Below are 13,252 nucleotides of genomic sequence, written 5' to 3' on the forward strand. Positions count from 1 at the left end.
TATTGTGCCTATAAGAACCGCAATCTGTTTCCTTTCTAGACAGTGGAAAATTAACAGAACTGGAAACAAGGAACAGGGTTGCTTGTTATGGGCCAGAAAAATACCTTGATACTTGCCATTGTTAAACATTTATGGGAGCTTAAGGAATGTATTTGGCTAGGCTACAACATTTTTTTTTCTTTACCGATCAAACATTTTTAGCCTGGGGTGAAAAATGAAATGATGCAAAGTCTTCTGTCTTTGGTTTATTTGACTTTGCTAATATAATTGAGTGTGCAAAATAATATGTGTCTATACTCTTATGGAAATGCTATGGTTTATATATATATTTTTTTTAAATTGTTTTTTCATGGTAAAAAAAATACATTTGACAAGTTAAAAGTAGGAATGTCTAAGTCTATCAAATACATGAACCTTTTTCCATACTATGGTTTATACATATATTTTTTTTATTGTTTTTTCATGGTAAAAAAATACATTTGACAAGTTTTTTTTTTGCAAATATTTGTATTGAATTTTACAGTTAAAATCACATTTAACAGTCATACTTTGGTCACGCAAAACCTTCATACAATTGCACATCCACTCATACCCACTCACATGCACACTTGAGGAGAGAGGTGCACTTAAACTTTAACAATTCAAGGTTTACAGTATAAACAGTATTAGAAAAGATACCCAGATATTGTATATATATATATATATATATATATATATATATATATATATATATATATATATATATATATATATATATATATATATATATATATATATATATATATATATATCCATCCATCCCGCTCTGGCTCAGGATCAGCTACAGGCTATCCAGACCATAGTGGATGAACATTCCTCGGCATCAAGGATCCTCAGGAAGTGATCCCAAGATCACCTCTCGAGGACCTCTCCACCGTTCACACTTAAAAAAGAAAAGGAAAGTCACAGAAGTTGATCAGATGTAAAACAATACAAAATAAAAAGACACAAAAAATAAATAAATAAATAAGCAAGTAAACCGTGGCAAGGCCATATCAGAAGTAACAAAAAAACACAATAATAGTGTAGGATCAATACAGAAAATAATGAAGATAATAAAAAAGGAATAAAACTACAAAAAAGATGGCAGATACATTTGACAAGTTAAAAGTAGGAATGTCTAAGTCTATCAAATACATGAACCTTTTTTCATACTATGGTTTATATATATATATTTTTTTAATTGTTTTTTCATGGTAAAAAAAATACATTTGACAAGTTAAAAGTAGCTTTATTGACGTTTGAGAATGTGTGCTGTCGGATCTCCGCCACCAGATGGAGCCCGCGGGCTCAACGTTGAGACCCGCCCACATTGAGGGAAAATAAGCCCCTCCTCGATCTGCTGGCTGCAGCCAGGGGCACTTGGAGTAGTCACATGAGTGCAGTACACACAGTGTCCTGTAGGGGATTCACGCGCATGACAACTCACTTCATCATCAGAAGAAGAATATTCCCCCATGTCAACCAGGAAACTCCTTTTGAACTGATCTGTTCTTATTTTTCTTTTATTCAACACACACTTCTTGAAAATACATGTACGATATATCTGATAAGTTGTTTTATTTTATAATTGTCAGTTTTAATACTACACACTTTCTCCGTTTTATCACGGCAATTACCACTCACTAATATTTGACATTGAAAATTCATATATTTAACTGGTACATTCCTGACGATACATCTTAGCGTGCAGAAGAAGTGCACACAAAGTCTGACGCTCTTTTTAACTTGTATTGACCAACCTGTGCAAACACAGCTCATATCCAACACGTTTATCTTATTTCCGCATCCACAACACTTCCTCCTTCTCCGCCAATCACCTCCCAGGCGTGGTGCGTTCATGACCTTGGGAACTCTGAACACCGCCCACAACATCAACCCCAGCAGGTCGTTACAATATGTGTTGTAAATGTCAACGATGTAGATATGTTATGAATAGTCCACTAAAAATACTTTTACACAAAACTACATTAAATGCTTGCCCCCATTAAAACTTTTTATTGTTGTAAAGCAGGGGTGTCCAAAGTGCTCATTTTCATACTAGGAATACTATTAAAAACATTAAAAAGTGGAATAAAAGAGCAAAAGTTGCCATGCAAGATATGTTTTTCTTAAAAACTGTAAATATTGTTGTGAATTATTGATGTATTCAAGGCTCCAATTACTACATCAAATATTCCACATTGAAATATACTTTAAGGCAACTATTTCACATTAAAGGCAGATTTCTTTGGGCATAGAACAAAAATATTTTAAAAAACATTGAATAAAAACTTATAATTGACTGATAGATCTGAAGTTGACTTAAGTAAAAGTATGACTTATTTTTAACTCTTTTATGAGTGGGACCCTTTTGGATCCCCAAGATGTTTAGTGGGATTTTGTTTTTTACTCAAAAAATAATAATGAATAGAAATCAAATGAAATTTTTGGAGGAGAAAACTAATGCATGTTTTTTTTTCGCCATAAAATAACTAGTATACTGAGTTAGCATGCTAACAAGTATCATTCGTCAAGTAACAAAATATTTGTCGCTGAGGTGATTACCTGCAAAATGAGCAAAAAAAAAGTTAGCATGCATCAAGTGCCAAAATATGACAGAGATTTGTTGCGACAAAATTAGCTTCAAAAAAATGTAGCATATTAATGTTAGCATGCTAACAGGTATAATTCGTCAAGTAGCTAACTATTTGACTTTAGGTGATTACCTGCAAAATTAGCACCTTTGGCATGCATGAAATATCAAAATATGACTGGTATATTAAAATATGACTGGTATATTAAAATATGACTAAGGTGTATACCAACAAAATAAGCTTAAATAATTAATATTAGCATGCTAACCAGTATCATTCGTCAAATAGCAAAATATTTGACTCTGAGGTGATTACCTGCAAAATTTGCAAAAAAAAAAAGCTAGCATTCTAATATGCTAACAATTGTAGGTTAAAAAATCAGCTTGGGGCCACACTTTGGACATCCCTGCTTGAGCTGAGTAAATATATTGTTGTTGTTTATTTAACTGAGTGAATATATTGTTGTTGTTTATTTAGCTGAGTGAATATATTGTTGTTGTTTATTTAGCTGAGTGAATATGATATTGTTGTTGTTTATTTAGCCAAGTTAGTATGATATTGTTGTTGTTGTTTCTTTAACCGAGTGAATATGATATTGTTGTTGTTGTTGTTTATTTAGATATGTTGTTGTTTATGTGACAGTGATCTCCTGCAGCAGGTTGAAGGGGAAGTATCCCAGCTTGTTATTGTTGTTGTTTATTTAGATATGTTGTTGTTTATGTGACAGTGATCTCCTGCAGCAGGTTCAAGGGGAAGTATCCCAGCTTGCGTCCGGTGCTGACCTTCAAGTAACCTCCCTTCTCGTCTCCTTTCTTCACCACGATCTGCAGGAGGCGGAGCGTCAAAAGCACACTGCAGCATCAGCAAAGGTAAGACAGGTGAGTCTCACCTGGTCCTTCTTCAGAGTGATCTGTCCCATCTCTCTGTTGCCCACAAAGGAGCGAGTCACCTTGTAGACGCGCTCAGAGGCACGCACCTTGATCAGGTAGTTGGTGGGGAAGTAACCGCTCTTCTCACCCATCTTGCCCTGCAACACATGATGTCGTCCATCCCACTATAATATGATGTCATCCATCCCAGTATAATATGATGTCATCCATCCCACTATAATATGATGTAATTCATCCCACTATAATATAATGTCATCCCACTATAATATGATGTCATCCATCCCACTATAATATGATGTCATCCATCCCACTATAATATGATGTCATCCATCCAACTATAATATAATGTCATCCCACTATAATATGATGTCATCCATCCCACTATAATATGATGTCATCCATCCCACTATAATATGATGTCATCCATCCCACTATAATATGATGACATCCATCCCACTATAATATGATGTCATCCATCCCACTATAATATGATGTCATCCCATTATAATATGATATCATCCATCCCACTATAATATGATGTCATCCATCCCACTATAATATGATGTCATCCCACTATAATATGATGTCATCCATCCCACTATAATATGATGTCATCCAGCCCACTATAATATGATGTCCTCCATCCCACTATATTATGATGTCACTGGAACACATGTCATCCCACTATAATAGGACGTCATCATCCCACTACAATATGATGTCATCTGTTCTGAAGGTTTTCATATTTGTGTAAATTGTCCCTTTTAGTTCTATATATAGATCGTTTCTGTTAAGGGATTAATTATTATTATTTATTTCTATTTCATATGTGTTGTTTGGAAAGGTGAAATGTATTTTCGTTAAGTTGTTTAACCGTTGCTACGGTTACGGTTGCCATGGTTACGGGCAGTTCCGTTTCCACCGGCAGGTAAAAAAAGTGTTTAAAAGAGCTCCAGCATTGACAGGCAGCGGAGCGTCGGTAATACTACCCGGGAGATAGAGTTCACCACAGTTGCAGATCGGATAAGTAACTACTCTAAGCTTTGTATTTAAGTGTGTCATAAGTGACAGTTAGTTTAAGTTTAAAGACATTTGGGCGCTTCACGTTGCCAGTGGAGGTGAAGCGAATTGCTAACCGCTAGTTAGCTCACCGCAGCTCGCACCTGTGTTTGTTTGCTGCACAGTGACTTCACGAACGCCAGGTTCAGTCACGTTTGGATTAAGTTTATTTAAGAGACACTCTCCCCTGTGACTGTTTTATTGTTTGGAGAGCGAGTGTGAACATTGTAGAGTTTAGTTGTGTACTATCGTGGCTACCTTGCTGCGAGGGAAGTGGACAGCGCGAGGTTCGAGTGCTAATTGCACGTGCTCACTGACTAGTCGTCAGACTAGATTATTGGGTAAATAGTGAAAATTAGAGCATCCCCCTACGGTAAATATACAGTCCTTTACAGGCTCCCGAACATTTTGGTCCTTCGAGACGGATTCTAATCAGTTAGGATGTCCAAAAAGAGTGAGAGAACCCTATGCCCCTCCCCAGAACCAGAACCACCAGCACGCCCTGTTAGAGAGCGTAGGTTACCTACTAAACTACAGGACTATCACTTGACTACCCTAGATGAGACTGACAGCCCCAGTAGTTTAGAGAGTAAAGCACCCCAAGTGGCGGAGGGCAATATTGCAACACCTGAATTAGGTTTGACTATGCAACCCAGTATTCACCCCTTCTCCTCACTACCAAGGGATGAAGAGAGACAGGAAAAGGCGGGCCCGCCGCTGGCAGCAGTCATTCCCCCGCCGACAGAAATCGCCAGCCAAGGCAAAGAGGATCCACCAGGAGGTGGCAACTTACAGAACGGTGAGGAAATAATTCCCCCTGATGCCGCCACCCCACTAGACAGGACCGACCCACGAACCTTCCATCCGGGTGAGTTTTTCAAGAACTCCGATCCTCAAGGCAAGCCCCCCAAGGTAAAGTCTCGCCTATCTTCTGGCCGGTGTAGCAGCGTCCATAGCAGCCGTACGGGTAGTCACCGCAGCAGCCACTCAGGACGATCGAGCCTTGAGAGTCTACTCTCTGAGAAGTTAATCCAGCAGTTGATTGACAACCAGGAAAACCAGCGCCAGGACGCCCTCGCTAGAGAGGAGCGTCTGCACGAAGAAGCTCGTGCTAGAGAGGAGCGCCTGCAGATAGAGGCCCGCGCTGACAAGGAGCGCCTGGAACGGCAAACCCATGCAACTACGGAGGCACTAGAGAAGGCGGCAGTCCAGAGCCTGGAGCTCGCTAAGCTTGCTCTCTCCCGCCAACCAGAGCCCTCTCCCCCAGGCCGGATATCTAGAGCGACCTCAAGGCCTGGCGCGCCAGAGGAAAGGAAGAGGAGCATCGAGAGGTCTCAAGCGCTGGACCCAGAAATCCAGAGCACACACAAGGAGGAAATGGAACCTGACGAACGCTTGGACTCCCTTCTGGATCGTAGGGTGCCGTATCCACACGCCCCTCGCCCCTCCTCACCATCACCATCAGCCCGCCGTAATGCAGGATCATACGACCCGCTTCCTCTCCACCCGCCTGGCTCCATCGTTCCATTCTTTACTCAAGACAGCAGGGAGAACTACAGGGAGATGCGGTTGAGCCTGGAGTACCTGCTAGGAGAACCGCAGGCGTACCACAGTGAGCAGCAAAAGTGGCTCACACTCCAACTCCATTGCAAGCTACCAATAGCTAAGAGACTTTGCTTCTCCCACGCCAAGTCCCTCACGCCCTACACAGACAGCATGAACGAACTAGATCACCGCTGGGGTTGTCCATGGGACCACATCCTCGACGAGGTTGAAGCCCTCGGGGAGTTACCTGAGATCCGAACCGACGTAGCCCTGGATGACTACGCCCTCCGCATCTGCTCCCTGGTCACGATGCTGAAGCTGCAGGGACCGACTGGAGCCAGGGAATTGAACACAGGCTCCACCGTGGAGCGCTTCATAAGGAAGCTGCCCAGACATCGAGAGGAAAGGTTCCGGCGGCGCCACAACCAGCTCCACCCCGACCAGCCAGCAGCCAGCTTAGAGGAGATATCTGACTTTCTGAGAAGTGAGGTAAAGCACATCCGTTTCCCAACAAAAGCTGAGCCGAAGTACGGCGGACACGAATGGACCAATCGAGCAACCAAGAGGAAGGAAGGGTCAGTCCGGGTGATGACGACGATCCCAGGGGCTGACACTAAGGAGGAGAGGGACATCCCCCACGGTGAGAGGGGCGGCCCTAAGCAGGGTGACAAGAAGTTTCAACCACCTTGCCCGTGTTGCACAGGCCCCCACTGGCTTGAACACTGTCCAGAGTTTGGGAAGAATAACACCGAAGAGAGGAAACAGTGGATCAAGGACAACAAGCGGTGTTGGAGGTGCGCCCGTTAGCACATGGCCAAGCAATGCCCCCTGAAGAGGCCTTGTCGTATTAAGGAATGCGGCAGGATACACCTCACGGTCCTCCACGACCTAAATACCAGAAGTGACAAGCCGGAGACCGGAGAGTTCCCTCGGGACCCATCAAGTGAGATCCAGGAGGGTCGTACCTACTACGTAGGCCCAGTCCGTGGTAACAACCCCCAAGTGTTACTCAAGATGGTGCCAGTCATCCTACGCCATGATGGGAGGGAGATGTCCACCTATGCCATCATTGATGACGGTGCAGAGTGCACAATTCTGATGAAGGAGGCAGCCACCGCCCTCGGGCTCAAGGGTCATCCTCATCAGATGAATATCCTCACCATTCGACCCAAGCCCACCCCGATCACGGGGGAGATAGTGTCCCTGGAGATCATGGCAAAGGAGCGACCAGGAGAAGTGCACCCCCTGCGTGATGTGTTCACCGCGGTTGACGTGAGCCTTTCTACCTATGGCTACCCAATGAAGGCGCTCAAGGCAAAGTACCCCCATCTGTCTGAGTTGAGTCTTCATCAAGAAGAGAAAGTGGTACCGACCATCCTACTTGGGTCCGATCAAGCAAGGCTGACCCTCCCAAGGCGCATTCTCCCAGGCCCACGTGGCTGCCCCGTCGCCCTGGACACCCCACTTGGTTGGACTCTCCAAGGCCCTATCAACCTAAAGAGTGCTAATCCCAGCCAGACCCGAATGCACTTCCTCGGGGCCGAGTACAAAATGGAGGAACCCTCAAACCAGCCCAGTAAGGCTGCCAGTGAGACCGAAGCATTCCTTGAGGTAATAAAAGCAGATGTGATTGAGGACAATGAGGAGGAAGACAGGGATGCAAGCATTGAAGATGGGCAGAAAATGCAGGAGGATCATCACCAGCAACAGTTTGATCAAGCTCCTGAGGAGAACTGTCCCAAGGCTGTCTTTGAAAATAAAGCTGCTGCCTGTGAGCTGTCATTGTTTTCCACATCTGAGGAGACTAGGGAGTTAGGACCCATGGAGACAGAAATAGTTGTGCAGTCACAACATAACCAGGACAAGGAAAAGCTTTCAGCGCAAGAAGAGAAAGTCCAGGCCCTGTACTCTGAGATAGAGCTCCTGAACTCGGACCTTCGACTGAGGAAAGAGTTGACCTCTGACCTCCTGGCCCAGGTTCAAACCTAGGAGAATAAAGTTAAATCAGCAGAAGTACAAAACGTCTTGTGCAGCACAGAAGCTGAACAGTGCTTTGCATGAGAGGAACGGCCTCTCTGATCAGTTGTCAAAGATGTCAGAAGAGAAGAACACATTATCCCTGCAGCTCCAAACCGCTCACTGCCAGCTAACTGATGTCATGGAGATGATGGAGGGACTACAAATGGTCAAAGGGGGCTGGGATGAGAAGTTTCTTCAGCAGGAGAGTAAACCATTGGGATATGCAAGTAGCGACCTGGCTGACCTCGATCCCATCACGCCCAACTCTCTCCTCATGGGGCGGCCAGACATGATTGTGGATCCAGCGCTACCCAGAGCGCATTGGCTCCTGGGCAGAGTGAAGACAGTCACTAAGGGGAAGGATGGTAGAGTTCGCTCAGCAATAGTGGACACTGGCCAGAGAACCTACCATCGACCAGTGCCTCGCCTTATCAAGCTCCCCCCATACTCTGACCCGACTCCCCCATACTCTGACCCAACTCCCCCTAAACCCCCCTGATCTGCTTGTATATCAAACCTTCATTAGTATAACTGATTTCCTTCACATAAATCAGGGGGCGGCTGTTCTGAAGGTTTTCATATTTGTGTAAATTGTCCCTTTTAGTTCTATGTATAGATCGTTTCTGTTAAGGGATTAATTATTATTATTTATTTCTATTTCATATGTGTTGTTTGGAAAGGTGAAATGTATTTTCGTTAAGTTGTTTAACCGTTGTTACGGTTGCCATGGTTACGGGCAGTTCCGTTTCCGCCGGTAGGTAAAAAAAGTGTTTAAAAGAGCTCCAGCATTGACAGGCAGCGGAGCGTCGGTAATACTACCCGGGAGATAGAGTTCACCACAGTTGCAGATCGGATAAGTAACTACTCTAAGCTTCGTATTTAAGTGTGTCATAAGTGACAGTTAGTTTAAGTTTAAAGACATTTGGGCGCTTCACGTTGCCAGTGGAGGTGAAGCGCATTGCTAACCGCTAGTTAGCTCACCGCAGCTCGCACCTGTGTTTGTTTGCTGCACAGTGACTTCACGAACGCCAGGTTCAGACACTCTCCCCTGTGACTGTTTTATTTTTTGGAGAGCGAGTGTGAACATTGTAGAGTTTAGTTGTGTACTATCGTGGCTACCTTGCTGCGAGGGAAGTGGACAGCGCGAGGTTCGAGTGCTAATTGCACGTGCTCACTGACTAGTCGTCAGAGAGGTGACCCAGGAAGAGGCTGGTTCTCCTCTCGCTCCAGACTGGACTCGTGAAGCGAGCTAAGAGGAAGCGCGGACCCGAACTTGCAGAAAAAATCCCAGAACACGGACAACTGGTAAAAATATGGAGGGATTGTTGGAGAGAAATCCAAATTCTACGTTTTTAAATGCAGTGGGTGAAGAAGAAGTGTTGGATATAGTAAACAAATGTAAGAACAAAATGTCCACTGACTCCAATGACATTAGTATGGCATTGGTGAAAAAGGTCATTACAGGGATATCTAAACCATTAATATATATCTGTAATTTGTCATTTCAAACCGGCGCATTTCCCAATGAAATGAAAATAGCTAAAGTTATACCTCTGTTTAAAACTGGGAGCAAACACCACTTCACAAACTATAGACCCGTCTCTTTACTTCCACAATTCTCTAAAATATTAGAAAAACTATTCAATAACAGGTTAGATGCATTTATAGAAAAGCATAAATTACTATCTTATATATTTTATATTTATATTTATTTTTTATCGTGTTCTGTTTGTGTTGTGTTGTGTTTGCTCGGTTCTCGTATTATTTTTAACCTGCCCATTGTACAGCACTTTGGCTACCCCTGTGGTCAATTTTAAATGTGCTTTATAAATAAAGTTGATTTGATTTGATTTGATTTGATCTGACTGTCAATATGGGTTTAGATCAAACAGATCTACATCAATGGCAATAGTTGAAACAATAGAGGAAATCACAAATGCTATAGAAAAGAAACAATATGCAATGGGAATATTTATTGATCTAAAAAAAGCATTTGATACAATTAACCATGATATATTATTTAATAAAATGGAAAAGTATGGAATCAGGGGAGTTGTACTAGACTGGCTTAAAAGTTACTTAAATAAGAGACAACAGTTTGTGAAGTTGGGGGATTGCTGTTCATCGTGTTTGGACATTGCTTGTGGTGTCCCCCAGGGGTCAGTGTTGGGGCCAAAACTGTTCATCCTGTATATCAATGATATATGTCAAGTGTCTACATTATTGAAATTAGTGTTATTTGCTGATGACACTGATATTTTTTGTTCAGGGGATGACTTAAATCAATTGCAGGAAGTCATTATGGAAGAAATTAGTAAACTAAAAACTTGGTTTGACTATAATAAATTGTCATTAAACCTGACTAAGACTAAGTTAATGCTGTTTGGAAAGAGGACATGTGAAACAAGGGTGCAGATACAAATAGATGGGGTGGATATTGAAAGGGTTTTTGCAATAAAATTCCTTGGAGTTACAATTGACTATCAAATTAACTGGAAATCACATATAAAACATGTACAATCTAAGCCAGGGGTGGGCAATTAATTTTTACCGGGTGCCGCGTGAGCAACCCGAGCACTGCTGGAGGGCCACATCGACAATATTTCAATTAAATTTTGCTCAATATTATTTTGATATATACCGTAACATAAATAATAATAATAATAATAATACTTTCATTTAACCTAACTTAACTTTATACCAAAAGCACTGCTTTGGAAATCCTTTGTACCCCTTTCAGAGATCACATTTAGTTCCCCTTTAACATCCTCATGTTGCACAATGAAATGTAAGCAGAGGATGAAGTGTGCAATCCTGTAACTTTCTCTAGTAACAGCATTCCATGATTAATATAAACAAATTAACATTAATAATAAATGACAGTAAAATAAGCACATGTATGACTGAGGAGTCATACATGTGCACCAGTGGCTTAGTGGTATGCGTTTTGGTGACAGATGACAAGTTGGTTTTGGCCTTGTTTGTACGGCAGAAAATTACTAGTTTTTCGAGATAGAAGTGTTTTACTCATGTTTTTGGTGTGGTTATGGCCGAATATAAACAGTTTTTCTCAATAAAGTGATCGATATAATTCCTGGCCTCGAAGCATCTCGATAGACGTTACAATAATTGAACGGTGTTCAATTGAACAGTGTTGACGAACACCGTTAGGGCCGCTTGTTGTCACTGTCACTCAGAGTTGCATTGCAAAATTACACAGAATAAATGTGTTTATTTTGTTTAGAATTCAAATGGGATTTGATTTGGTGCACGGCATATATTTGCTGTGCGCAGAGGACGCTTGAGCAGTGCGCAATTGCGCAGGTGCGCACCTTAGAGGGAACGTTGCTTGGCAGTCCATGTCTTGTTGAAAACACGGCATTCGTCATCAACTTTTCTCTTTTTAGCGTCTCGGGTGTAAACCGTGCATCACTTGTCGCTGTGCACCTTCACTCACAGGTTACACACGGACACACGCACATAAATAACACTTTTCAAAATAAAAGCAGCACCGTTGTATTGCACGCACGACATAGATGTTTTTTCAACTTTATTTTGTAATTTGTGATTGCAGCTGTTCACATTCACTCACAATCACGCACGCACATACATCCACACGGAAGTAATACAAATAATGCTTTTCAAAACAAAAGCAGCACCGTTGTATTGCACACTCGACATAGATACTTTTTTAAATTTATTTTGTAATTTATGATTGGCCTCACACGGGCCGGACAGGGACGCACAAAGGGCCGGATGTGGCCCGCGGCCCGCAGAATGCTCAGGTCTGATCTAAGCTGTCAAGAAACATCTCAGTAATAAATAAAGCAAAGCAGGTTCTGGATCACGAATCTCTCCACATTCTTTACTGTTCATTAGTCTTACCATACTTAACCTACTGTGTGGAAGTCTGGGGGAATAATTATAAAAGCTCATTAAACTCAATAACTATACTTCAGAAAAGAGCTGTACGCATCATCAACAAGGTTGGATATCTGGACCATACTCACTCACTATTCTTACAGTCAAAAATATTGAAATTTAATGATATTATTTTGTATCAAACTGCACAAATAATGTATAAAGCCAAAATAAATAAACTCCCAGGAAGCATTCAAAAATTGTCCAGCACACGAGAGGGGGGTTATAATTTAAGGGGGAATTTAAATTTCAAAATGCTTAGTTATAGAACGACCATTAAAAGTTTTTGTATTTCAATTTGTGGAGTGAAATTATGGAATGGTTTGAATGTGGAGTTAAAGCAATGTCCAAACATAAACCAGTTTAAAAAGAAGTATAGGTACATGGTATTCCAGAGGTACAGAGATGAAGAAGGGCTTTGATATTGGGTTGTTTATGTTACAGAAGAGTGTGGGGCTGCCCATTGAGGCAGTGGTGCTGCTGTGGTGGCATGATACCATTTCCATGATCACTAGTGGTAATGGTGTGGCTATGTATGTGTGTAGTGTGCATATGTATGTATATATCTATAATTTATGTATATACAAGTTAATTAAGTTTGTACATTGAGTGAACAGGTAGTTCTAGCTCAGAGTAATTTATGATTTAAAGAAAATGGGTGGGATTAAATAAGTGTAAACTTCTTCTCACTCCTTTTTAAATATGTAAAAAAAAAAAAGTCCAATGCTCATTTGTTTTCGTTTTTTATTCTCCATTGTTTTCATTTTGTTATAATGGCTGTTAAGGCTATAGCACTGTATTGGATCAGGCTTGCTCTTGTTTTTAATGCATATTTGAAATAAAAATATATCAATCAATCAATGTATATATTACATGTTATCATAAATGTTACTACATTACATATATACTTACATCATGTTTATATTACATGTAATCATAAATGTTACTACATTACATATTTACTTACAGTATGATGAAAATATGTATGTTACTACATTACAGATATACTTACATCATGTATATATATATATATATATATATATATATATATATATATATATATATATATATATATATATATATATATATATATATATATATATATATATATATATATATATATATATATGTAATAGATAAAAGTAGGGTTCATGTACGAGATCTATGGCTGCCAATTATGGCCAAAGTAATAATTAAGATTAC

General features: G+C 41.0%; 1 protein-coding gene across 1 annotated transcript in view; it reads right to left on the bottom strand.

The window, feature by feature from the left end:
- Positions 1-1,580: 1,580 nt before the first annotated feature.
- stac3 (SH3 and cysteine rich domain 3) overlaps positions 1,581-13,252 on the bottom strand; it is a 33,764-nt gene continuing 22,092 nt past the window's right edge. Inside the window, exons 12-13 of the mRNA XM_062032599.1 lie at positions 3,505-3,642; positions 1,581-3,439 (exon numbers count right to left, since the gene is read on the bottom strand). Coding sequence (XP_061888583.1) covers positions 3,332-3,439; positions 3,505-3,642 — 246 coding nt within the window. The 3' untranslated portion in view covers positions 1,581-3,331. The remainder of the gene's footprint in view (positions 3,440-3,504; positions 3,643-13,252) is intronic.

Source organism: Entelurus aequoreus, linkage group LG01 (assembly GCF_033978785.1).
Source record: "Entelurus aequoreus isolate RoL-2023_Sb linkage group LG01, RoL_Eaeq_v1.1, whole genome shotgun sequence".
Taxonomy (NCBI): Eukaryota; Metazoa; Chordata; class Actinopteri; order Syngnathiformes; family Syngnathidae; genus Entelurus; species Entelurus aequoreus.